This window comes from Chamaea fasciata, unplaced genomic scaffold (assembly GCF_029207755.1).
Source record: "Chamaea fasciata isolate MVZ Bird 193981 ecotype frontalis unplaced genomic scaffold, bChaFas1.0.hap1 SCAF_13, whole genome shotgun sequence".
Lineage (NCBI taxonomy): Eukaryota > Metazoa > Chordata > Aves > Passeriformes > Sylviidae > Chamaea > Chamaea fasciata.
Genome location: NW_027094098.1, coordinates 1943961 through 1968655, shown reverse-complemented (window position 1 = coordinate 1968655; position 24695 = coordinate 1943961). Strand labels below are relative to the sequence as shown.

General features: G+C 56.7%; 4 protein-coding genes across 10 annotated transcripts in view; 1 reads left to right on the top strand and 3 right to left on the bottom strand.

Annotated features, from left to right (window-relative positions):
• The window catches only part of RNF123 (ring finger protein 123), a 47444-nt gene extending 34845 nt beyond the window's left edge, over nucleotides 1-12599 (top strand). Inside the window, exons 35-39 of the mRNA XM_066195045.1 lie at nucleotides 133-217; nucleotides 11283-11425; nucleotides 11756-11850; nucleotides 11950-12035; nucleotides 12140-12599. Coding sequence (XP_066051142.1) covers nucleotides 133-217; nucleotides 11283-11425; nucleotides 11756-11850; nucleotides 11950-12035; nucleotides 12140-12239 — 509 coding nt within the window. The 3' untranslated portion in view covers nucleotides 12240-12599. The remainder of the gene's footprint in view (nucleotides 1-132; nucleotides 218-11282; nucleotides 11426-11755; nucleotides 11851-11949; nucleotides 12036-12139) is intronic.
• On the bottom strand, nucleotides 7074-9745 carry AMIGO3 (adhesion molecule with Ig like domain 3). The gene has a single exon (XM_066195046.1). It carries the CDS (start codon nucleotides 9519-9521, stop codon nucleotides 7995-7997), a length of 1527 nt encoding a protein of 508 aa, XP_066051143.1. The 5' UTR covers nucleotides 9522-9745; the 3' UTR covers nucleotides 7074-7994.
• Nucleotides 12600-12673: 74 nt separating the features above from the next.
• GMPPB (GDP-mannose pyrophosphorylase B) lies at nucleotides 12674-14927 on the bottom strand. Its single transcript, XM_066195047.1, has 8 exons — nucleotides 14747-14927; nucleotides 14601-14681; nucleotides 14479-14527; nucleotides 13761-14062; nucleotides 13605-13683; nucleotides 13382-13509; nucleotides 13018-13200; nucleotides 12674-12863 (listed from the first exon to the last, which is right to left on the bottom strand). Exons 1-8 carry the CDS (start codon nucleotides 14873-14875, stop codon nucleotides 12732-12734), a joined length of 1083 nt encoding a protein of 360 aa, XP_066051144.1. The 5' UTR covers nucleotides 14876-14927; the 3' UTR covers nucleotides 12674-12731.
• A 439-nt stretch (nucleotides 14928-15366) lies between these two features.
• Nucleotides 15367-24695, bottom strand: part of IP6K1 (inositol hexakisphosphate kinase 1) — a 37686-nt gene continuing 28357 nt past the window's right edge. For 6 of the 7 annotated variants that reach the window (XM_066195213.1, XM_066195217.1, XM_066195215.1 and 3 more), the window contains 5 exons: nucleotides 23377-23723; nucleotides 20952-21162; nucleotides 20183-20367; nucleotides 18707-18882; nucleotides 15367-17860 (listed from right to left, as the gene is read on the bottom strand). In XM_066195213.1, coding sequence (XP_066051310.1) covers nucleotides 17351-17860; nucleotides 18707-18882; nucleotides 20183-20367; nucleotides 20952-21162; nucleotides 23377-23599 — 1305 coding nt within the window. In that variant the 5' untranslated portion in view covers nucleotides 23600-23723 and the 3' untranslated portion in view covers nucleotides 15367-17350. The remainder of the gene's footprint in view (nucleotides 17861-18706; nucleotides 18883-20182; nucleotides 20368-20951; nucleotides 21163-23376; nucleotides 23724-24695) is intronic. The other variant, XM_066195219.1, reaches the window with a different exon arrangement.

Here is a 24695-nt window from a genome sequence, read left to right as displayed (position 1 = left end):
GGAGCCTGCCCTTGGGAAGGGAGGGATGGCTTGTACTGAAGGTTAGTGCAGAGCTGGATGGGACCAGACCTCAGACATGCCCCTTCTGCACACAGTGGCAGAAGCTCTTACCTTTCTCTTCTGCTTCCATAGGGCTGGAGAGCGTGGACCATTACCCAATCCTTGTGGCTGTGACAGGGATACTGGTCCGGCTGTTGGTGGACACTGATGTTCAGGGGTGAGTGGCTTTTGCCTTCCAAAGCACGGGGTCTCTGTGTGTGAGGCACTGCTCTGGGTGTTGCGGTGGGGCCGTGGGAGGTGTGGCAGGAGCAACATGGGGTGTGGAGACTACAGCAAGGTGAAGCTGATGAGTGTGGAGCAGGCAGAAACCAAAGAGCCACATTCCCTGTAGCAGCTGCATGCCAGTGCTACTGCTGGGTGCAAAGCCCCTTCCTGTGGAAGTGGAAAACCCCTGTGAGAGGTGGCTGTGATGGAAAAGCCTTGTAAGAGATGGCTGTGAGGTGCTGTACTGACAGCACATGTGCACCTTCCTCCTTGGGATGGGGTCTGGCAAGGTGTGACAGGACAGCTGCTGGTAGAAGTTGTGGGTGCTGCATGTGATGGAGCTGTGCTGTTGTAGTGACACATCAAAGTGCTGCAGCACACAGTGATGGCTGGAAGGGAGCTCAGTGGAGCTCCTTCACCCTGAACCCCTCTTAGGAAGGCATCAGAATGTGTGCAGAGCTGTCTGGCTGCCCAGATGTGTGCCACAAACGTGAGATAAATCTCCTCCTTGCACTTGGGTGATGCTGATTTTAAGATGAAACGAATCTTGTCTTTATGGTAGCCATTTATTCAGAGAAGCAACAGTAGGGGAGTGTTGTGGCTGGGCAAAGCCACAGGTGACCTGATCATTTATGTGTCTGTGTCTGCTTGTACCGAGTCCTGCAAACAGACTTATTCAATTCAGACACTCTGCAGCCCTGCCTTTGCTGTCTCCCAGTGTCATTTGCAGGTGTCTTGCCTGGTCACTGTTTGCTGTAGGCTGCTGCAGGAGATGGGGCTCTTCTGTCTGTGCTGTGCATCCTGCTTGTTTCCTGCTTGTACTGGGGAACACAATAGTGTCTGGCTTTGCAGAGAGCAGAGTCCCATCTGGCCGAGCGGCTCAGCCCTGCAGCCAGTCTTTCAGCTTCTTCTCTCAAGGACTCAAAGATGTAAACAAATATATCTAATTATAACCTGCCTCCCGTAGCTGCTGCACCAGTCTCACAGCCCCAAGTATGACAGTGCCAAAACCTGGGCACAAGGTCATTGATCAGTGGCCTTTCTGGGCTGTGAACAGAGGTGGATTTTGCTTGCCCTCAGAACCTTGCTCCATGGAAAGGGCAAACATCATGAATTTGATGCCACAACTAGACACTTCTTCCTGAAGGGAAGGGGTGGTGATAAAACAGTTCTCTGCATGCCAGGATGAGAAGTCCTTCCCTGCCTGTCTCTCCCTTGAACATCTGTCGCAGGTCAGGTCACTTGTCGGGTCAAAATGGGGAAGGGGAAGGTTGTCCCTAAGTTTATCAAACTCCAAAGAGCACTGGGAAGATGGTAATGGGATATCAGTCACATCCTTCCCAGCCTGCAGGGAGTCCTGGAGAGACAGAAAGCTTCCAGACTCTGTCCTTTCCCTGAAAAGCCCGTTGTGCTTTGGGGGTGTGAATTCCAGGCAGCTGACATCATCACCAAGTGGCACTGTCCCCTGTGTGCCAACAGCATCCTTCATGCCTTGGGCTGCACCACCACATCCCAGAGACACTGTGCTTGAGGGAACTGGCAAGTCTGATGTTCAAGGGCTTTGTAGTCACTTCCCTGAGCACTGGAAAGGAGAAATAAATGTTAAATAGTGGAATGATGTGTAAAAAGCATCGTATCCTTAAGGTGGACCTAACTGAGCAGGAGAAGCAGAAGGTGGAACAGGAGGAAGCCCAGGAAAAAGTATCCATAAAGCAAAATTCTTCTGTGTTATTTTGCAAAGCCATGCACTAAACCTGAGGTTTGATACGTCAGTGATCTATAAAAGGCAAGCAAATGTTGCAGGGGAGCCACTGAGGTCAATCAAGACAAAAGAACCAAGGCAGGCAGCTTGGAGACCCTCTAGTGCTGCCTGAGCAGAGGTGGTGGCAGAGACCAGGCAGAGTGTCATGGGGAAGGGAGAAGTGAGTCCCCATGCTCTCAGCAGCAGTCGGAATTAAAAACTGGGTGTTGCACCCCATTTACAGCGCATTTCTCTGTGCAGCCACACAGAGAAATGGCAAACAGAGATGGGATGGAGAAAACTGAAAAACTGAGGCTTTTCTGCTGCCTTTGTATTCCTCAGTGGCTCAGCCCTGGTTTCATCCTCTGTCCAAGGCACCATCACCTCAGGGTGCTGAAACCTGAGAGGTGCAGCTCAGGTAACAATCACCCAAAACCCAGGGAGATGGTGCATGTCAATGGTGGCTGTCCCGGAACATAGCAATGGGAAGCACCTGTCTCCAGGTGCATGAGTAAGAGGATTGGAACAGGAGAATTCAAACCTTCCTGGGGTATTTACATTCACATGGGAGATGATTGCCGTGGCTGAAGTGATTTAAAGGGTCCAGGCTCTCCAGAGCAGACATATTTCTGTGAACTCACCTGTAGGCAGCTTTCCTTTTTCTTTGCTCTCTCTCAAGCAAGCAGGATAATAGGATGGGCTTTTGTCCTTCCCCAGAAGCACTCTGTCTGAGCAGTGCTGAAAGCTGGTAGAAATCTCTTCCAGGTCTCATTTGGTAACTCCCAGATTGAGAGAAATCATTAACAGAGAGATTTTCCAACCCACATTTGCAGGCAGGAACATCCCTATGGGAATTACCAGGCACACGTTGACCCTGTGAGGAGGCTGTGCCCCAGAGAATGAGGACAGGGACAGGACCTTGGGAGAGTTCCTTGGCTTGGCTGTGTTTTTTCTGGTTGCCTCTAACCCAGCAAGCAGACACTGTGCCAGGCACTTGGTTGGAAGGTGCTGCAGACATCTGGGACACAGGGAATGGGCTCATCTGGTAGTGAAGAAATGAAGTCCCATTTATGGGATGAAAACATTGCAGTGGGGAAGTAAGTAGGTGTGAGCCAGGGCCCTGCAAAATCACCCAGTCACTTCATCAGGCTTCAGTCAGATGCCTGAGCTGCTCCTTTCCCAGCACAGGTCGCTCATCCAGGCGTTGAGTCCTCTTGCTGTGGGCTCCTGCCATCAAGCAGAGCCATTAAGCACAAGGAAAGGGAACATTACCCAGGCTGGGCTGTGGTGAGACAGTTGATCCATCATTTGATGTAGTCCCTGCATGGAGCAGGCTGTGCTTTTGAGAGAGGTGCATTTCCTTGCTGGGTCAGGCAGGATGGGCTGGTGCTGCTCGTGGTGAGTGCCCCCTCCCAGCCCTTGGGTTTGAGAGCTGTTGGGCTGCACTGGGGAGTGTCAGGGGCTGGCAGGGCCGAGGGCAGGGATGTGTCCCCCTCCCTCTGCCAGCCTTAGTGACTGAGCAGGGAGGAGAGGAAAGGCAGGATCTGCCAGGCTGAGCCAGGAGCTGGGCTGAATCCATGCCACAGACCCTAGCTGTCTTCAGGCAATATCATCCCTCCGTTTGTCTGCTTGCTAAATAATTGAGCAGATTTTCTATTAAGCCTCTTTCAGAGTGAGCTAATGGAGCGGCCTTGGCCAGAGCTGGTGTCAGGATCCTGGCGAGAGCGAGTGGCAGGGAAAGGGGTGAGGCCCAGAGGTGAGGCTGTGATCCCCTGTGTGTGAGGGTATGCTGTAATTAGGACTGGCTTTGTGGGAAGTGAGTGGCCATCCCAGAGTGGAGATGAGCTATGTTGTCCATCCTGGGACAGGGCAGGGCGACTGCTCTGCTCCTTGGGCTTCCCCCATGCTCCCTCCACCCCCTCAAAGGCAGGGAGGTGATGCTGTCAGGGTTGGGAGAGGGTTGGGACACATGCAAGGAGCCGGCGAACCAGTCTGTACAGGACAAGTACTAAAGGGCCTTCAAGGTGCATCTCCCAGGGAATTCTGCACGAAGGATGGAGAAGACTGAAGGAAAAGCACTGTTCTCACTGGGAATGTGGTGGTACTGGCCATCAAAGCACAGGACAGGGATCCTGGACCAGAAACAACCATGCTGAGCCAGTGTGATGCTGAGCAGGAGCCAGCCCTGCCAGAAGCAGCTCCACTGGAAAGATCAGAAGATCCCAGTCTGCAGATTCCTAAACAGCCTGGCCATCCACCTGTGTGCTCATGTGCTGCTGGGCCCCTCTGGGGTCTTGGCTGGACCCGTGGACATGGCAGTTTTCTGCATAGTTCCCATAAGACTTTATAATTACTGATCTCTTAAACACTAATGCTCCCTCAACAGCGTTGGTGAGCAAGCTGTGTGGAAGGAGGGGCAGGAGTGGACATTTCATGGACTACACAGTCTAAAGGAGTCCTTGGTACCTTGCTCTAACAACCCAGAAAATGGGTGGTACTGCAGTTTTGCAGTGTGTAACGTCTGAGCCAGAGTGCAGAAGAATTATTAGCTCTGGCCTAGGTTTCATATTTAAGAAAGGAGTGTGGTCTGTGTTTTCATAAGCTGCCACCTCCAAGTGCTGCATCCTGAGTGATGGGACCGCCAGAGCTGGGCTCTCCCAGCCCCTTGGAGCTGTCAGGCACATGCTGGGAGGCAGGAGCAGGCCTTGTGCTGGCCAGCACCAGGCTTTGCTGATTTGAGCTCTCTGGAAAACTGTGAACACCATAAGGAAAGGATCTGGGCCCTGCCGTGTCAATCCTTGGTGACAGGAGGACAGGATGGGACTGGCATTCAGTGCACCCCCATTGCCCTGGCTGAGGTGTGAAGTGCCAGAGGAGACAGGAGTCAGTGTTGGACACTGGTCCCCAAAGGTAGTCCTTATCCCAAAGCTAGTCCTTATCCCCACACACGCTGGCACAGGTCCCTGTGTGCCAGGGCCAGTGAGCTTTGTGCTGACCCATTACTTTTTTACCCATTACTTTGCCCTGCAGAGTAGAGGAGCAGGAAGGAGGTTGGGCAAGGAGCCAGGGGTGTAATGGTGGAGATGGCTGCCAAGAGAGGACAGTATATTCCTTGGGGAACATCCATTAGGTTTCCCAGCTCCTGCCTGTCAGAGAAGCTTTGCTCCTGGCTGCTTTTCCTTGCTGAGATGTTCTGCCTTTCAGGCTGCTTAATGAACTGCTTTGACAGTTCAAACTGCCTCCCAGTGCTCACTGGATCAGCAGTGTGTTGTGGGATCCTTTCTGAGCATCAGGAACATGTGAAGAGCAGCAGCAGGACTTTCCTGGTTAAAGGCAGAGGGATCCCTTGAGGGCAGCATGGATGCAAATCTCAGAGCAAGTCCCTGGAGAGCAAGCCTCAGCTTTCCTGCAGGGACAGGAGAATTGCAGCCAGCCTAGAACTCCCCTGTGCTTTTTCAGGCTGGTGTGTCCCTGGAAAGGTGCCTGGGTGCTTTTCTTATGCTCCCTGAGCTTTCCTCAGCTGAGGATGCAGGTTTGCAGGAGCACTAATGCCTGGGAAGCTGGTGTTGGCAGTGGGGAGGAGGAAGATTTTTAGGGAGATGGACAAGGATGGTGATAATGTGTGGGTAATGCCCACTATGGCAGCTGAGGCCCAGAGCAGCACTTCATCTTTCCTTCTGGAGGAAGATGTGGTGCTTGGATATGGCACATGCTCTGGCACGGGCTTGGTACCATCTCAGTAGGTGCAGGCCACACTTGGGTCAGTGTCCTTGTCTGGTTGGGACCTGGCTGCGGTCAGCAGGGTCCCTTCTCTTTCCCAAACATTCCCAGATCAAATTCAAACCTTCCTTCCCATGGGATCCTTTCCTGGGTACAAAGCCAGGAGTGATGGCAGCACCTCAGCTCCACCCTCGAGGTGCCACTCACCTCTGTGTCTGACACCTCGTCCCCCCCCGGCAGCCCCCGGTGTGGCCGGCGCGGGTCCTGGGCCCGTCAGGACGCTGCACTAACGCGAGGTGACAGGGCCAGCGGTGGCGGGTGTGGGGCAGCCAGGGCACGGGCCAGCGGGGGCTGTCCTGTCGCTGTGCATCCGTCACCTCCGCCAGCCGCGGGGCACGGAGCTGAGCAAGGTCACTGTCAGCAGCAGTGCTGGGAAGCTGGGCTGTCTCAGGGGAGCTGCTCTCCCTAACACTCACCACTCCTTGGATCAGGGGTATTGACAATTTATTTGGGCACAGAGTTTTTGCTGGGAAGAAAAGCTGCTTGTTTCCTGGCCAGAGAAGTTGAAAGGATGTGTGCTAGTGTGGTCCCAGTGCCACAGTGTTCTTCCCCTCCCACCAGTCACGGGGCCGCCGGCAGCTCTTTGGGACCAGGGCACTCAGCCATGGGAGGAGAGTGCAGGTCTCTCAAGGGTCCTGGTCCCCATGATGTCTGAGCTGTGCTCCTGCCCACAGCCGGTAGCCCCAGCCTCCCTTGTGCTGCGTGTGATGGCCACATGCTCCTGCTCCAGCTGTGGATGGGATACTGGTGACTGGCAGAGGGGTAGGATACCTTTATCCCTCTGTGGAAGCAGGCATTTTGGGGGAGCAGAACCATTCCCTGTTTCAGGAAGAGGCAAGGGTGCGTGCCAGGGAAGGCAGCGCAGGTGATATGAGTTGGGGGCTCCATCTGCAGGGCGCACCAGGACCAAGCCAAAGGCAGTGCCATCCCATTCCTGGCGGTGCCTTTCCCCTGCATCCAAACCCTGCTAGTTCCTTTTGGGGTCTGGATGTGCCCCCGTGTCAGTCGGTGCTGCTCCTTCCCCAGCTCCCAGGCATCATTTTGGGGACCTGCCCTCCCAAGGACAAACCACTGGATGCTTCTCTCTCACCAGCACCAGACCACCAGCACATCTAACCCCCTTGCTGAGGCCACCTGAAGGCCTTTTGATGGGAACAGAGGCTGTCGGTCCAGTGCAGATTGCCTGGCTCTGTGTGCTGGGCCTGCAGCAGTTCGGGGCTTCCTCAGACCTCAGCCTCCCACCGCTGAGCCCGTGAGCTGCGCGGTGCGGTGGCTGCACACTGCTGCAAGGGCAAGGAGACACTCAGCCCAGCGTGAGCTTAAAAAAATAGGCATTTTTATTCCAATGGAACTAGAGAATTACGACCCAGGAGAGGGGAGGATTACTCACATTATTGATAGGCTGATTAGGTTACCGCCTAAATAGCTGTGCTTGAGCAGCCGTGTCCGCCTCAAGGAGAAGCAGCAGAGGAGCGCATGGTGCATCAGAGACCTCAGTGTCCTTGGTGGGACGGGGAGCTCTGAGAAATGCAGGCTGGGGCGCCGTGTCTCATCACCTAATCCTGCCTTGATGATTTACGGCTTCTCAGGAAGCAAAAGCTTGTAAGGTTTGCTTGGCTGCATGGCTGGTCAGGCGCTGAGCTCCATCCCTCCTGCGTGGCCACATCTGGGGAGGGGTGTGTACCCCCCATTTTTGATGGGGCCAGTCCCCTGCTCCCAGCCATGACGTGCTGATGGCAACAGGCATGTGCTGGGAAGGACAGTAGCATCGCCATTCCTGAGGACCCTGACATGAGCCAGGACAGTGTCCCACTTGTCACAGCTATTCCATGGCCTGGGGGTCTGTGGCAGTGGTGTCAGGTTGGGCATCTCATGCCTGAGGACGTGGCAGACCCCCAGGCCTGGTGTCACATTAGGGAGGGTGGGTGCCCAAATGAAGGGTTGCTCCAGCATGCTGGGTTCATCAGCGTTACCTGTGTGCGAACAAGGCCATTGCCAGTGGATTATGCAAGGCGCTCTTGCTGGGCTCCAGTGTGCCTGTGGGCCAAAACCCACCAGGAGCCCATGGCTGAAGCAGCTGTGGGTGATGGCAATCACTCCGTGGGTTGTGGTCAAGCTGGGAACTCAGGATGCCCAATAATCCTGTTCTAGCAGCGATGGAGGAGACCAGCTCTTGGGAGGCCTCAGCTCTGCCCCCAGCTCTGTCCCACTAAGACACAATGGGGGTATCAGAAAAGACAGAACTGATGGACTCTGAGTCCGACTTGAGCTGCAGGACCTTGGGGTGCTTGGGGTCAGGGAAGTCCTCGCCGAGGGCCAGGCGGATCTTGCCATTCTGTGTCTCCCTGATGGGCTCCAGGAAGACAACGTGTTTGTTGGCGCTGGCTTTGCGGTTTGGCCCATCAGTGGCAGGGGGAGTGGTGCTGAGGATGGAGGACTGGGCGCTGCACTCCTGCGGGGGGCTGAGTGGGGCCGGCTTCTTGCAGCAGTCCAGGCAGCGGCACGGCGTGAGGTACAAATAGATGATCACCAGCACCAGGCTCACAATGCAGCCCAGCAGGGTTGTGAGGCCAGTGCTGAAGGTCTCCCCAGCCGCCTTGGGGTAGAGGACGGTCATGTTGACCTCACACATCCTGGTGAAGTTGTTGGGGCTGTTCATGGCCAAGCCTACATAGACCCCCGAGAGCCAGGGCTTGGCTACGGCGATCCTCAGGCTGCCATTGCGATAGACCTCCAGGGAGCGATTGCTGTTCCCTGGGTGTTTGATGGGCTCGTGGTGAGGGGTTATCCACATGTAGGTGGTGGCTGTGTGCGGCAGGCTGGTGTTACTGGTGTTACATGTGAGCAGGATGGGCTGGCCCACCATCACCTCCAAGCGCGAGAGGTGCGCATCTTCAGCGCTCGCTGAGCAGTTCTCAAACATGTGGCTGTGTTTCAGGAATTTGATCAGGGACCGGGGCACATTGTCAGACACCTTGCAGGTGTGTTCCTCAGAGAAATCTTTCACGGAGCTGAAACCTCGCTGATTCCAGCGCTGAAGCATCAGGTAGAGCGGGCAGCTGCACCTGATGGGGTTGTTGTGCAGGTACAAGCCATTGCCGATGTTTTCGGGCAGAGCTGCCAGCACCTCCACGGGGATGCTGCTCAGGTTGTTGGAGGAGAGGTCCAGCGTGCGGAGGTTGTAGATTCCCAGCCCCTGCACCGCATGGAAGGGGAAGGCAGTCAGGTTGTTCCAGCTCAGGTAGACTTTCCGCAGATCACTCAGCTTGGCAAAGGCATTTTCATCCACCCGCGTGATGTGGTTGTTGTAGAGCAGCAGCTCCTCCAGGCTCACCAACGCCTCGAAGTAGTGCCTCTTCACGGCTTGCAGGTGGTTGGAGGACATGTCCAGGTGCCGCAGGAAGGAGGCGTTGTGGAAAGCCCGCGGAGAAAGGTCCCGAATCTGGTTGTGGTTGATGTGTAGAGCCTCGAGGTGCGGGAGGGCGGCCAGCCAGCGGTCATGGAGCTGGGTGAGGGCATTATGGCTGAGGTCCAGCGTGGTGGTGGTGGGCGGCAGTGCCTGGGGCACCCGCTGCAGCGTCTGCCGGCTGCAGCTCAGCAGGTCGGAGGTGCAGATGCAGCCAGTGGGGCAGCGGTGGGGCTGCGGGGAGGTCCGGAGGGCGCACAGCTGGAGCAACAGCAGGAACAGCTTTGCCACCCGCAGCCAGACCGGGTCCGCGGTCACCGGCGAGGACATTGTGGCGGGCAGGGGAGCCTCTGTACAGCCCGGCGGTACAGCCAGGCTCGATCAGACGCGAGAAAAAACCTGCCGCCGTCTCTCGTCTCTCCCCCAGTGCTGGCTTGGCTCTACCAAGCATCCACAGACGCCCTTTTGCACCTCGGAAAAGAAGATCCCGATTCCAGCCGTGGGGCTTGAAAAGACCTAAAGGGCGGCATCGCCCTGCCCGGCTTTGCCGCGACTCACCCGAGGTTGCCTCGTACCTGTGCTCCGGCCGGCCGGGGGCTGCCGGGGGTCGGCTGGGCGCCGGCGATCAGCATCGGGGGGCTGAGACGCTCGGGCGCTCCGGGGCTGTGTGTCGGGCTGGGCGGGCGCCTCGCTGCCTCCTGGAGCTGCTCATCCCTGGAGTGCGAAGTTTCTCAGGGCTCAGCGCCGCCGGAGCGCATCCACACGCTGCGACCTCCGCGGAGCCTCGTCCGGCTCCCTGCCGGGCAGCATCTCCGAGAGCCGGGCGCGCTCCGGGAGCGCGGTCCCGCTCCTGCCCCTATTTACGCGCGGGCGGTGCGCGGCGAGGGGGCCGGGCGGGATCCCATTGGCCCCGGCGCGGGGAGTGGTGGCCGCGACGGTGGCCATAGCCCGGTCCCTGTCCCCGTCCCTGGCCCTCCCTGCGAGTGGGCAGAGCGATGCGCAGCCAGCACCCACCCTGCGTGGTCGCTCGTCCCCAGGGGAGCTCGGGAGGACCACTTCGGCCGTACCGGTGTGCAGCCGCCGGAGAGCCGCGACCGGCTGTAATCCATAAAGCAGCTGCTCCGCCAGTGCCCAGCCTCTGGCAGAATGCTGGAATAAACCCGTCACCTCTGGGAGCCCCTCCTGTCATATCCTGCACCCAGGCTGGGAGTGGGGATGGTGGTCACACACCGGTGCTGCTTTTCTCCCAGCCGCGATCCTCCTGCTGCCCTAATCCTCAGCACCCCACGAGCTGCGGGCCCCCCAGCATCCCCGCCCTGGGGTGAGCAAGGGGGGCTGAGCCCGGTGGGGTCCCCATGGCAGAGGGGGTGCCTCGGGCTGCTGGCGGGGAAGGAGTGGCCACAGGGTGAAGGACACGCAGGAATGTCATTATCCAGAGCTCAGGCGGTTTAGTGGGAAGAGGAGAGCTGGGGAATTGGTTTCCATTAGGGCAGCAAAAAGCTAATTTGGCGGCTGCTGCAAGTCAAGAGGCTGTTAACCCCCTGCGCTCCAGCTAAACCTGTGCTGACTGGCTGCTGGGCCTGCTCTGCTCCTTGCCAGGGGCCGTTACCAGGCCACGGCGCTGGTGCCCGAGGGAGACGCTCATTAAGGCGACCTTCATCCGTCCTGCCTGGGCCCACTGAAGCCAGAGAGGGGCACGACTTCTCCCTCTTGCCTTCTGGGGGGACCTGCTTGCCCTGAGCGTACCCTGAGGTGTCCTGTTGGTGCCGGAGGGCCCCAGCCCCTGTCATGAGGCTCTGCAGAGCATCTCCCCTGAAGTGCTGTGACCAAGAGCAGCACTGGATGCTTCAGCTGCCCTGCAGCAACCCAGGCTCAGGCGCTGGCCCAAGGGCTGCAGCCTCAGCAAGTGCTGAAGCACTGCATCGATCCCCGGAGCCTCTGAGTTGGGGTGGCAGAGGAGGAGGAGGATGGCTGCTGCTCTTTGGCTGCCTTTGAGCACATTCCCCTGGGCTGGGGGCACACCAGCTGGGGATGCTGGTGTGGGAGCCCAGGGTGGGTTGTCTGTGGTCTGAAGTCCGTGTCCCTTGGCAGGACCGAGCGCGCGACCGCGGTGCTGCTGGCAGATCCCTGCTTCCAGCTGCGCTCCATCCAGTACCTGCTGGGCCACGCCGAGCCCTCGGCCCTGGCAGCGGCCGCCCCGGCCGTGGACAAGCGCCACTTCTCCCTGCACACCTGTAAGTGTTGGCACTGAATGGGGAGCTGGGCTGTGCTCACCACCCGCCCACCCATAGCTGGGGAGGGAGGAATGGGTTGGATGGTGTCTGTGTGCCCTGCAATATCCCAGCCCTTTCAGTCCCCGGGACAGGTGTCTGTGCCCTCCTCCACCACCCCAGCAGTAGCACTTTGGATGGGGATGTATCCAGTGCCAGCCAGTAGTTCTGCCCTTCTCAGTGCCCAGTGCTCCCTGTCCTGGCTGCTCCCCAAGGGCAGCCGCAGCCCCTGTGCAGCCTCAGGACAACCTGAGAGTCCCATCCACCCCACACATGCCCAGTTTGCCTCCTCAGACACGGAGTACATCAGTACTGAGGAGCTGGCAAAGGTGGAACAGATGCTGAACCATCTGAGTGAGGAGTTCAAGCAGGCAGCTGCTACCACATTGGTGAGTCCCCCCTTGCCCCTGCCCTGTCCCAGTCCTTGACAGCAGGCCTGGGACACGGGACTTTGGATGCCACCGCTAACTGCCTGGTGACCCCCACAGCCCACCAGCGAGGAAGACCTGTGTCCCATCTGCTACGCACACCCCATCTCAGCCATCTTCAGGCCCTGCTCCCACAAGTCATGCAAGTGAGTAGCTCCCATGTCTGACCTTCACCAGGATGACTGCCAACCCCTCGCCCTGCCCTGTGCCGTGTAGGTGGGGACTGATGCTCTTTCCTCCTCTGTCCCAGAGCCTGCATCAACCAGCACCTGATGAACAACAAGGACTGCTTCTTCTGTAAGGCCACCATCACAGGGGTAGACGACTTCACCAAGCCAGCCAGCTCGTAAAGCCCAGCCCCACAGCACGGGCTCCCCCAGCTGAGCAGGGCAGCCCCCCTGCCTCACGCTGGCTTCTCCCCAAACGCTTGCCCTGCTCAAGGCTGTGGGACCCTCACGCAGAGGGTCAGGACCCAGCATGGGGCAGCAGCGTGGGGCAGGAGGGCTGCAGGGTGGGAGAAGCTGGTGCCCAGCAGCCCTGTGGGCCGTTCTCAGGGAGGGGAGCCCAAGGCCTCGGCTCTGCGACAGCGCTGGGAACACACGGCAGCCCCGGGGCCAGGGCAGGGGGGCCGAGCTGGGCGTTCGGGCTGTTAACTTGCCCCTGGCTGAGGGCTGACTTCATGAAAAGCAGCATTAAATTATTCTTCCTTATGTGGTGCCCTGAAAGATGGGAAGGGGAAGCCCCCTGGTGTTGGGGCCACACTCAGGTGATGCTTAACAGTAAATGGAAATATAAATATTTAATCCAAGGAGAGCTGGGAGCAAAGGGCTTGCTGGGGGCTGCTACATGATGATGCGTGGCTCTGGCACGGACTCGGCGATGGATTTGTGTGGCAGCACATTGGCCCCGTTGAGGTAGAGCTCGTCGTTGACAATGACATCCTCACCCAGCACAGTCACGTTCTCCATGCGCACCTGCCCCAGAGAGGCCTTGTCACATCCCTGGGCTCGGGGCCAGTGCCAGGCACCTGCTCCTGCCTGCAGGAACCACATGCCTGCAGCTGCAGCCCGAGGAGGTGGGAGGGCAAGAGCTGAGTCCTGATGCCCTGCGGGGGCACCGTGTCCTCACCCACTGGCCCACAGAGCAGCTCCAGCCCACAATGCAGGACTCCAGCCAGGAATGGGAGCGGATGCGGGCCCCTTCTAGCACAGTGCAGCGTTTGATGCGCACGCCGTCCTCCACCACCACGCCGGCCCCAATTGTCACGTTGGGGCCGATGACGCAGTTTGCCCCGATCTTGGCACTGGGGTCCTGGAAGGAAGAGGGCCTGTGCCAGGGTTGGGAAGGCAGACAGCTCTTGGCATAGCCCATCCCGCTTGGCCAGCCAGGAAAGAGGAGGGCACAGCTTGAGGATGGCAGTGAGGACAGCAGTGGGACAATGCAGAGAGCTCATGACATGCCCAGCGCCGGTGTGCTGGGGGCTGGCACTTACCACCAGCACATTCCCTACGACACCAGGCCCCGAGTGCAGCTTCTCAGGGTGCTGAGCCCGCAGTGCCTGCAGGTACATGCACATGCCCGTAAGGAAGTCCTTTGGCTGCCCGATGTCCATCCAGAAGCCTGTGGGGACAGAGTCACGGTGACAGCCCCCAGCATCAGGGTGGCAGTGCAGGCAAGAGCCCTGATTGCTGCCTGCACTGTGCACAGCGCCTTACCCTGTAGCTCCATGGCATAGAGCTGCCCATCCTGTGCCATGGCTGGGAAGATCTCCTTCTCGATGGAGGTGGGGCGCAGCTGCGAGGACAAGGGCACAGGGCTGAGCGGAGGGCACAGCCCCTCAGCCTGGCTCAGCCTGGCACCCCGGCTTGTACCTGGATGCGTTGCAGGATGCCAGGGTTAAATATGTAGAGTCCAGCGTTGATCTTGTTGGACACAAAGACGCGCGGCTTCTCCACAAAGCGGCAGATGCGGCCGGTGTCGGCCTCGCACACCACCACGCCGTACTTGGCCGGCTCCTCCACGCGGGTCACCACCAGCGAGCCCTCTCCGCCGTGCTGCCGGTGGAAACGGGCCAGCGCCGCGAAGGGGAACTCGCAGATCACGTCGCTGTTGAGGACAAAGAACGGCTCCCCGTCCTCGGACAGCAGGTCCCGCGCCAGCGCCAGCGGCCCCGCTGCGCGGCCGTGAGTGACGCCGCAGGGACGCGGTAAGCCCAGCGCCCGGGTCCTGCTGGCCCCACCTCTGCCCGTCCCAGCATCCCGCCCAAGTCCCCAGTCCCTCTGGATCCTCACCCGGCCCGCTGTACCTGGTCCTGCCCGTGTCCACCCTGGCATACCCCTCGCGATTCCCATGCTCCTCCCGGCCCTGCCCATCCATAGCCATGCTGCTGCTCATGTTGTCCCACTCCCGGTGTCCCCCAGCCCTACCCATCCACACCCACCCTAATGCCCGCGGTGCCCCCCGCTCAGCGTGCCCAGCCGTGCCGTATCCATGCCGGTCTCCCCACCCAGCACCCAGCCTGCTGTCCCTGGACTTCCTCCATCCCACCTGCGCCCGCCCTCCAGCCCCAAACCCCTGCCCGAATCCTACCTGTGCCCAGCGGCTCCTTCTCGTGGGACATGGAGATGCGGATGCCGAGCTGCGGGCACAGCGTGAGCGGCGGGACAGGCCGGGTTACGGGGAAAGGCGGGGGAAGGCGGAAGGGCCCTTACCCGTTGTTCCTGCTCCCGCATGGCGGCCTCCAGCGCGTCCGACATGTAGCTCACCGCCAGCACCACATGGCTGACACCCGCCTGCGGGAGCGCGGGTCAGCCGGCGGCGGGGCGGCCCCCGCGCCCCCCGCGCCCCGCGTCCTCACCTGCCGGAGAGCTTCCAGCTGGTGGAGCAGCACCGCCTTGTTGCAGAACTCCACCAGCGGCTTCGGCCGGCTCAGGGTCAGCGGCCGCAGCCGCGTCCCGAAGCCGCCAACCAGGATCAGCGCCCGCATCCCGCGCGTCCCGCGTCTCACGCCAGCGGCCGCACCGACACGTCAGCGCCGGGCGCGTCACCGCGGCGCGGCCCCGCCTCGCCCACCCCCGACACGCCGCCCGGCTCCTACCGCCCGCCCCCGACACGCCGCCCGGCTCCTACCGCCCGCCCCCGACACGCCGCCGGCCTGCCCGGGTCCTACCGCCCGCCCCCGACACGCCGCACGGCTTTTACTGCCTGCCCGGGTCCTACCGCCCGCCCGCATCTCAGTGCCCGCCCCGCACACTCCCCCGCCCAGCCAGGTCTTAAGGGCCGCCCGGGTCCCATCGCCGTACGGCCCAGGCGTTGCTGCAGCCCCCGCACCCGGCGCCCTCGGGACGCAGCAGCGACGGGGCGACCCCGATGAGAAGAGAGCGGCGGCCACCGCCGCACGGGGGGGGAGGTTCATCCGAGCCCCCTATCCCGTCCGCAAGGCTCAGACGGTGGGAGAGGCAGGCACGGCACACCACGGACAAAAACAGATCCTTTAATGGTTTTTGGTTCTCTGTGAAGCACAAACAGGGTGGTTACTCATGTAAAAACAAACGGGGCCAAGGCTATGTACAAGCTGTGGAGTCCCACTGCGGCAGTCTGACGGGGGGAGGCAGCTCCCACTGAGCACCGGCAGCGTGGCCCGTCCGTCACGGCCCAGGGAGGTGGGGAAGGGCGAGAATGAGCACGGGGGGACGGCAAGGGGCTCTCCCGGAGGTGCGGCCTGACCCGCCCGAGAACAGCCCGCGGGGACGAGGACATGCAGAGGTGGGCGGCGACGGGCCACGCTGGGGCAGGGCCAGGGGATAATACGGCTGTTGAGGGCACCTACAGCCAGCATCCACCCAGCCTCACTCCCTCCTGCAAGCCCGCTCCCTGAAAATCCTGCGAGTCCCGGCAAGGTAGGACCCGCAGCAGCAATGAAGTAACCCAGCGCAGGGCAGCGTGCCATGCATAAAGGTCCTTGTCCGGAGAGCGGGAGGGGAGCAGGCGCTTGGGCAAGCTTTGAGGAGCTGGGACAGGCAGAGAAAGCGGGCAGCTCTCCTGTCCCCTTCCACACCAGTGCCACAGACTGTGCCTGCTGTGGCAGCCGTGCTTTCCGAGTGGCGTCCGCGCACATGGAGTCAGCACACATGCGACATGCGAGTATTCCCCAAACAAGCTTTCCTGAAGGAATTAAAAAAACCCGCAACCCTGGCCTTGTGGGTAGCCAGGGTAATGGTAACATTATGGAACAAGCCAGTGAGAGCAGGAGGGAGCAGCCAGGGCCCTAGCACAGAAACAGGAGCTGAGGTGGAGCAGGGTTCGGTCTGGTACCACCAGGCCACAGTATCAAACGTTAGTTCCTCATCAAAGGAGGCTGGGGGACATTGATTTTGGGAGACATGACGCCGTGAAGCAAAGCTGAACAGTCAGGCAGTGGTGCTCAACAGTCAAGACAGCGGCAACTCACTGCTCAGCTAGGTCACCCCTCCCCTGGCCCCTGGAGACCCTCAGGGAGGAGATGGGGATCAGCCCTAAGCCTCAGCCTCCCCTTCCACCACCCCCAGACCTGTTGGAAGAGCAGGGCCTGGGGGCAGAGGGTCCCCAGGGGAAGAGGGCACCTTTGTGCCGGAGGGACGTACTCCGTACTTTACAGGAGGGGAAGGGTGGAAATGGTCCGAAATGCCCCGCTGCACAGCTGGGGTCATGTTAACTGCTACAGATACTATTGCTAGCCCACGAGCTGAGTGCTTGCAAGTCAGTGGTCCAGGGCAGAGTCACTCCTGAGCCTGCCCATGCCGTGCCGTCAGGGAGTGAGCAGACCCCAGGTTTGAGCACAGCTCCACGATTGTGGCATTCCCTCCAGGCCACAGCTCTGCCAGGGATTGCATCTGGTCATTTCATTCCTGTGTTTGGGGTGGCTACTCACAGTGCCCAAACAGCAGAAAAAGGCAGCATCAAAAGCAAAGCCCCATCAGCAAAACCCAGGGCAGAGCCAGCGACCAAACACAGGGACTGGCACCTGACTCCTCACGGGTGGCCCCACAGACACTGCCACACTGTCAGGAGAGCGCCCTTTCCAAGTAACTCAGGAGAAATTCAAAGGGGAAGCTCCTGAGGCAGGAGGCTCCTCACACCAGAGCTCCAGCCTCATCAAGAGCCCTGGGCTCTCCTGCTTTCTCTTCCCTGTGTCCAGGTCCTCCCTCCAGAATGCACATGATGAGTAAAGAACTGGGACACCTGACACCCCGCAGGCATCTACAGAGCCTTCTCCAGAAGGCAGAGCAAGTGGGGTCAGAACTATCTAGCACGAGGAGTTCTTCCATCCTGCCTCAACTCAGCTCTTCTATCCAAGTACATTTAAAAAACAAGGGAGCGATACAGTTGTTTAAAACCAAATTCATCTGTGTTTTTCCTGTGGTAGTGGGTGGTCCTGTCTGCTCCTGCTACCAGGACAAGAATAAGAGGCCACAGCCCAGGGCTACTGGTTTTCCTCACGCATCTGTTCCATGATGTTGATGAGGCTTTCCAGCCCGAACACGTAGCCCATGTCGGGTCCGTCGTGCACAGTGGGGTCGTCGCGGAAGCCTTTGAAGGTGCTGTGTGCAAAGTCAATCATGCGCACGTCCACCTTGGGCTGGGCCGAGGAGCCGGGCTCCGAGCTGCCGCCGTCCTGGAGGCTCTCGGAGACGGAGGCGTCCACCCGCTTCAGGCGCGCCTCCGGCCGGCGCTCCGCAAACGGCCCCGCCCGGCTGTCCTGCCCGTCGTAGATGATGAGGAGGGAGCTGGAGTAGAAGCGGTAGGAGGCCTGTCTCTCCAAAACCGCCTTCAGGCTGCGCAGTTTGGCGAGGACAGGCTCAAAGAGGTCCTTGCGCAGCTCAATGCCGTTGTGGAGATACTGGTAGAGGGCATTGCGGAAGCCTTCGATGGAAAGGCCGCGCCCATAGTATTTATTCCTGCATAAGTAATGCCCTGTGTCCAGCTGGTAGACCTGGAACACCAAAGGAAATGCACATCAAGTGGGAGCAACAGGCTAAGGCCACATAGAGAGCCCCGAGCTGTCCTGCACTGACAGGGCACGGGGAACTCATCCCCATTATGACTGAGTGGGAGCAGGCCACAGCTCTGCCCATTCCCCGAATCCCAAAGCAACTCATGGGTGCAGCCCAGGGGCACACTCAGGATGCCTGAGCACTAGTCCTCTTCTTCCAGGACACACAAAAGGGGCTCACCAGTCCCAGTGCCCCAAAAGGCATGACACAACTGAGCCCCAAGAGTTAAAAAGTCAAGTCTTGCAGCAACTCAGACAATCCTCTGGCAGCAGGAGCTGCCGACACCTATTGCCATTATGTGGCAAGTGATTAACGAGGAGCCCTCATTACTTCAGAGTCTGTGGGCAGAGATCGGGGTTAAAGATCTGGTTCCTTCAGCAGGTAGGCAAAGGAGCGATTATTTCACAGCAGCAAACCCTTGTGCACAGGGCCCAGGCAGAGCAGAGCAACTTTTCAACGATCAGTGCAATATAGAAGGAAATGTCAGACACCTCCATCCACAGGCACCTGTGATTCTGGCTGAATACTAAGCCACAAAAATGATTTTATTAGAAAATCCCCTAATTGTCTGTGAACAAAAGAGCTCTGGACAAAGCAGGCCATCTCAGGAGAAGCAGGTTCCTTTGTTTTAGGCTTAGAAACAAAGAAAAAAATAGCACGAACACTGGTGTACCTACCTGCAGTGGGAGGTTCAAATTCAGTGCTCAGCAGGAAAACCCTAACTGGGAGGCTTAATGGAGCTGTGAAAAGGAAGGTGCAGCATCTGCAGCCTGCGGGATCCCTACCTGCATCCCACACACACGCACACCCAAGGTGGCGGAAGTGCTCTGTTCGCACTTCTTCATCTGCCGAGCAGCCTTCTCCTCAGAGGCGTCATCTCCGTGCTGTCTGGTCCCCATCTTCAGATCAAGCACACACGGAAGCCTGAAGTGATGCACCACATTTTCCAGCAACAGGAACTCTGGGATATGTGTCAAGGAGAGTTCACTCACCAGAGACAGGGCCTTGGGCCAGCAGAAGATAGGGCTGGGCAACAAAGAAATAGGAACCAAAGAAAAGACAAGACCAATGGCTTGGTGAGTTGAAGAAAGGACAAAACCCAAACACCGGACCAAGGGTTTGTCAGCTGGTAGAACGAAACACCCTAGGAAGTGGAATGGCCAACAGCAGGAAGGTCACATGCAGTTGTACTGGAAATTCAGAGGGGAAACTGAAAAGCAAAACACTGGTGGACAGGAAGGACATAGTATGCCAGTAGGAATCGCTGATCCATTTAGGAGAGAGCTTGAAGTCTACTCAAATTAGCCATTTGACCATATGGATAAACAATACAAAGCCCAAGGACTGAAAACTCAAGGGTCACGTAATGGCAGGGCTGGCCTGTCCAGAACAGCAGCACTGCCCAACACACACGGGGAACTGGGGAAGTGACAAAGCCAGGAAACAGAACAGTAACAGGAGCTCTCTGTCACCAGCAATGGGCTACCTCCTGCACTGGGGCATGGCACTGAGAACACAGCCTAGGCACTCTGTACAGCAACTTGTTCCAAAAGGGGGGGAAAAAACACCCCAAAAATTTGCCCTAAGGAATCCCACAGGACACAGATCAACACTGAAATGTAAACATTACATTCAGATGTAAACACTGAAATGGCAACCAGAGCACAGCTGGATTAAACGTGCAAGAGAGAAACCGTGTTTGGTTTAGAAAGAGGAGCTTCATAAAAATAAGGAAGTGTGCTTAAAAAGGGGAGAGAGGCCAAAGAGAATGACTTCTCTGCAAGTGACGCAAGCTATTTAAAAATAAAATCTGAAGTCTCCAAGCACACACGTGGGAACTGGAGAAGGAAGCCCACACAGTTAAAATTATGAAGAACACACCTATTAAAAGTAAGTTTGTTTCTATGTGAGGAAAACAATCCAGGTGAAACAAAATAACCCCACAAGCTGACAAGTTCAGCAAAAGCAGGAGGAGTCATTTGAGTGCACAGAAAACAAACCTCTTCAACCATACGAAAAAGTCAGTCAGACTGCCTGGAGGTGGAACGAGATCTTTAGAGTCCCTTCCAATCCAAACCATTCTATGATTCATTAGTGTCACAGTACTGGAAGCAGGAAGGAACAGCAAAAAGGAACACGCAGCTCAACTGTGGATGAGGACAGAAATGCCAAGGGAAACGCAGGCCTGGCTGCCTCAGGCCCAAACAGGCAAGGCCAGGCAGCAGCAGCCTGACACACCCAGCTGTGCTTTCAAAGGATACTGTACAGCTTCCGCTCCTTGGACTCGGACCGCATGCGGCTCAGCTGCTGCCTGTGGCAGCGCAGGCTCCAGGGGTTGTAGCTGATCTTCTCAGAGCTCAGGCCGCTGTTCCCATCCAACATCTGAAATGGAACATCTGAGTGGATGTGCAAGTCCACCCTGGGACTCTTGGTTTCCTGGATGCTGCTGGTGTAAAGACAGAACAAAGCTGCCTGTTAGAATCCATCAGTTCTTCACACGCTTACGACTGTCACATCCTTCCCTGGCATACAACCCTCTCCCGTTCCTTCCCCTGCTGCACACGATGCAAACCTTCTTAAAAGAAAATCCCCACCAATACCCTGGGCTGCGGACCCATGTTCCAGGATCTGGTGTATTTAATATCTTTGCTAATAGAGCAAACAGGAACACTCTGGAAGGTCTGGCTGGGCTGAGGAGGTAGAGGACCCTCTATATATATTCAAAATACCCTGGGAAGAAACCCCTGGGTTAATAACCAGGTGGACTGAAGAGTGTTTGAATCGGCTGTGTATGTTTTGGTTCCACATCTGATGCACTGCCAACAGTTATCCTGTGTCAGAAGCATTTCATGTGGATGAATAGGTCCTGAACCCAGCAGAACTCCTGACACAGTCTGCAATGCCAAAATGGGCTGGGCTAGCAAGTGCACAACAGCCTGGCCACTTTAAGGAACTGCAAAACATCCTCCAAAGGAGTAAGGAAGAAAGATCTCCCGATATCTGTGGTGTCACTGGGCCCTCCTAGTTTACCTTTCAGTGGTGTCACTGGCCAGGCCAGGCTTTTCCTCCTTGTGCTCGGTGCCACTGCTTGACCTGTGAAGGCTCCGGCGTGAGTGCTTGCGCCGCGGCTGGTCCCGCTCTGGGAGATCATCCTGCTCCAGAGCCTCGTTCTCCACGTAGGGATAGGCCACCAGGTTAATGTAGCCATCACTGTCTCCCTCAAAACAGACAGATACCACACCTGCCACGGAGAAGTAACACGTCAGTTCCACGGGAGGAGGGAATACACAACCATCAACCAAATGTTCTGCAGGAGAGAGGAAAATGTAGCTCAGAGAGGAGCAAAGCAAACCCAGAGCAATGAAAGAGGGGGAAGCTCTGCCACCACAGGAAATAAGGACAAAAGTGCAGCTGGTAGGCTGAGGGTGTGATTTATTTCCTTCCTTCAGTCTTGCAGCAAATGTCGTCAAACTGGAGAGAGTCAAGTACAGTCTGCCAAGATGCTGAAGGGAGCAAAGCATGTGAAATAATATCTGGTTTGTTCAGATAAGTACCTATGTCCTGCAGAAGCGTTCTTGCTGTTGACAGGGACATCACTGGCCAAGCACGACTGTGCTTTCTCTGCTAAAGGAGCTTCCCAGCCTCAGTGATGAACTACAGAGCCCTGAAGCTGAGGTGACACCTGCCATTCTCACCACTAATCAGCCAGTCTTACAAAAAAGGACCTGCAAGGCCCCAGGGCTTCTTAGCAATAAAAACAAGGGGCCCTGGAAGCATAACTACCTCTGCCAAGTGCAGATAAGCAGGATCACGTGTGTCCTGTCCAGTTTTACCTTCTGAAGGCTCCTTGAAAGCACCAAGTTCCAGGGAAGTTACAGATCTTCCACAGCACAGACTCAGAATATATCTGGGCAGCCACAGAGCAGGACTGCTGACACTTCCAGTTAGGGCTGACATCTCCATTTCTGGGACTGCCCCAGCCCTGATAATGAGGCCATCAATCCATCCCCTGATGTGCAATGACAAAATGTTTCATTAGCTTGTCACTAGTATTGACTAGCTGCCAGGAGTCTCAAATGACAGATGCACCGAATCAAATGATTCATCACAAACGTGAGAAAACCTTGCCCTGCTCAGCTGATGCAGACCATCCTGTTCCTGTCCTTCCTTTCTCCTAATCTGCACAGGACAATGGTAACAAGGTTCAGGTGGCTCAAACACAACTCCAGAATGTCACTACAGAAATGCTACTCCAAGTGCTGCCTGGATGTGCTCAAGATATCTCTGTGAAGTCTTACAGTAACATCCAAGTGCTCAGACAGAAAATATCATACCCAGTGTTCCTCTCCCCCAGCTTAGTAGGAAAGATTTCTAGGACTATCAGGAAACTGCACAGGATGAAATCTCACTGGGATGGACATGCACATCCCCATGCCATTAGGGTACCAGGATGTCCCTGACCTCAAGAAGACAGGAGCCCATCTGGACCTATCAGCTTCACTGGTTTTAAAAACACCTCCTCAGGAAAAACTCACATCATGTGGGCTCCAGAACTACACAGGCTTCAGAGAGATTTCTGATGGGACACTAGAGCACTGTGTGGCCCCAGAGCAGCTGGGGAGTAAGAGAGGACCCATCTGCTGCAGACTGCACCCCTCACTCACGACCACCTGTGTGCAGACACCGGGAGGGAAGCTGACACTGCTTTGAGACAGACAGGCTGTGGCCAGATGCAAAGGCAAGACCCTGAACAGATGGTGGTCCCAGCTGTCTGTAAAGCACTACCTTCCCAATGCCATGTGGAGACAAAGCAGCGGGGGGAACAGGAGCACTGAGCCCCCCAGAAGGCTACCTGCCCACACCACCATCCTGAACACAAACGCACAAGGCTGGAAGCCTATCGAGCTTCTCAAAGACACAGCTGAGCTGCCAACCTCCTACAATGACACAGGCACTGGAAAATTCCACTCCTTCAAAGCAGCTGCGGACAAGGTTGCTCCGTACCTCAGCACTGGGAAAGTCGTACTTCCTGCTTCAGCAGCTTGCTGCTATGGGTCCATAAAAGAGATGGGATGAGGAAGCAATAAATTATGGAACTGGAATGTGCAAATGCTCGGTATATGATCTGGCCTCATTAGCTCAAGGTCAAGGCTGTAATTGACAATAACTTGGTAATAAAACTGCTTCAGTTACACATCCATAACCCTAAACTTTGGACTACCACTGTCGCACTGCATATTGTCTGTCAAAAAGACGAGCACATTCAACTCAGAGCGCCGACAAAAAAACCCCAAACCTTCCTCCTTTCCAAATGCTGCTATCAAATTGCCAGCCCACAAAAGCGAGTTTAAAAAAGCAAAATGACACCAAAAGGCAGCAAGGCAGCAGCAGCTGCAGGAAAACGGAAGGGCAGGCTCTTGCTGTAACTGCAATCCGGAATGCCAAGTGACCTCACCTTTGTACTCAGGTGTGAACTCCTTCATTTCTGGGGGCAGGGACTCGTAGAAGCGCTGCTCCCGGGTGATGAGGGGCTTGCAGACAGTGTGGTCATCGTAGCGCATCATGCTGCTGTGCCCGCCCACCTGGTGAATGAAAGGCTCCAGCAGGACGCCCCGGTCTCCGGTTTGAGTGGCATTCTTGCCATACTTGCCCACTTCCATGGTTTGACAAACACACATTGCGTTGGGCACCCGGTGCACTCTTGGAGCATGGGGGAGAGCCGCATGGGCTGGGAGGGGCGGCTCAGCAGCGGGCAGGCAGCCACAGGAGGGAAATCCTGGCAGTTTGCTTCCTCGCAGTGATCTGGAAGAGCAAAAGAGATCCCTGTTAGTAAGGAACCACTTACACTCATTCCTTGTTCGCTTGGAGAAGTTCATGGTGTTTATTTAGGTCCACATCCTCCTCTGTTTTCTGTTTACATCCTGCTTGTTCCAGCATGCTCCTCACCACCTCTCTAATCCTACAGGTAAACACACACTAATTCGGAGGCAGTCCCATCCAGGGCTCCTCCAATAGGATTGACAGAAGACAGGGAAAGGAGGATATGGCTATTTTGAGCCTCCCATCTTTAGAAAATATTATTTCCTTCCCTGTTCATTTTATTAGTAAGGCAATGGAGCAGACTGTGAGCTATAGCCCACGCCTGCCTATCAGTAATGGTGACTGATGCAAGCAGTACAAACATTTCCAGAATCTGAATTCTCCTCCTCATGCCTCTGCATTTTCAACATCTAAATACTAAATAATTCCTGTTCACCTGCTACCGTCACACACTTTCCTCCTTTAGTGCTCACTTCTTTTCAGACACTGACATGAAAGATGCAGAGTAAGAGTGTAATTTTGTCACTGTGTGCTGGAACTGAATGGATTTTGCTCAGGTTCTCTCCTTTATTTCTCTCAGCCTTTCAGGACAATTTTCCAATGCTTTCACAGCACCCAGATGCACAACAAGGCCCTAATCTCTAGAGGTAAGCAAGATATACCACTAAATCCAAATGAGATTACAACTGCTTCAGAGAAGCAGATGCTCTTTTAATGTTTGCAGAGTGCCCAGTACAGCCACAGGATGACAGAAAAGTAAAGCTGCCCAAATTCTCTCCAGATGACTTGCCCTTTCCAACTTAGATCACAGCTACCCCTGAGGCTGCGGGAGAAAATGTCACAGGATTTCCTCACAACAATGAGTTATCCAAATGTCGGTACAAGAACCAAGTGGTGACTACAGTTTCTGAATGCACAGAATTTCCAGTCTCTTTGCAGAGCGACAGCCAATGG

Excerpts from the sequence above, each read along its gene's own strand:
- GMPPB (XM_066195047.1), bottom strand. The coding sequence starts at position 14,875 with ATGCGGGCGCTGATCCTGGTTGGCGGCTTCGGGACGCGGCTGCGGCCG. Across the intron at positions 14,682-14,746 it reads AGCTGGAAGCTCTCCGGCAG|GCGGGTGTCAGCCATGTGGT; the intron begins GTGAGGACGCGG and ends GCGCTCCCGCAG. Across the intron at positions 14,063-14,478 it reads GAAGGAGCCGCTGGGCACAG|CGGGGCCGCTGGCGCTGGCG; the intron begins GTAGGATTCGGG and ends ACGGCCGCGCAG.
- AMIGO3 (XM_066195046.1), bottom strand. The coding sequence starts at position 9,521 with ATGTCCTCGCCGGTGACCGCGGACCCGGTCTGGCTGCGGGTGGCAAAG.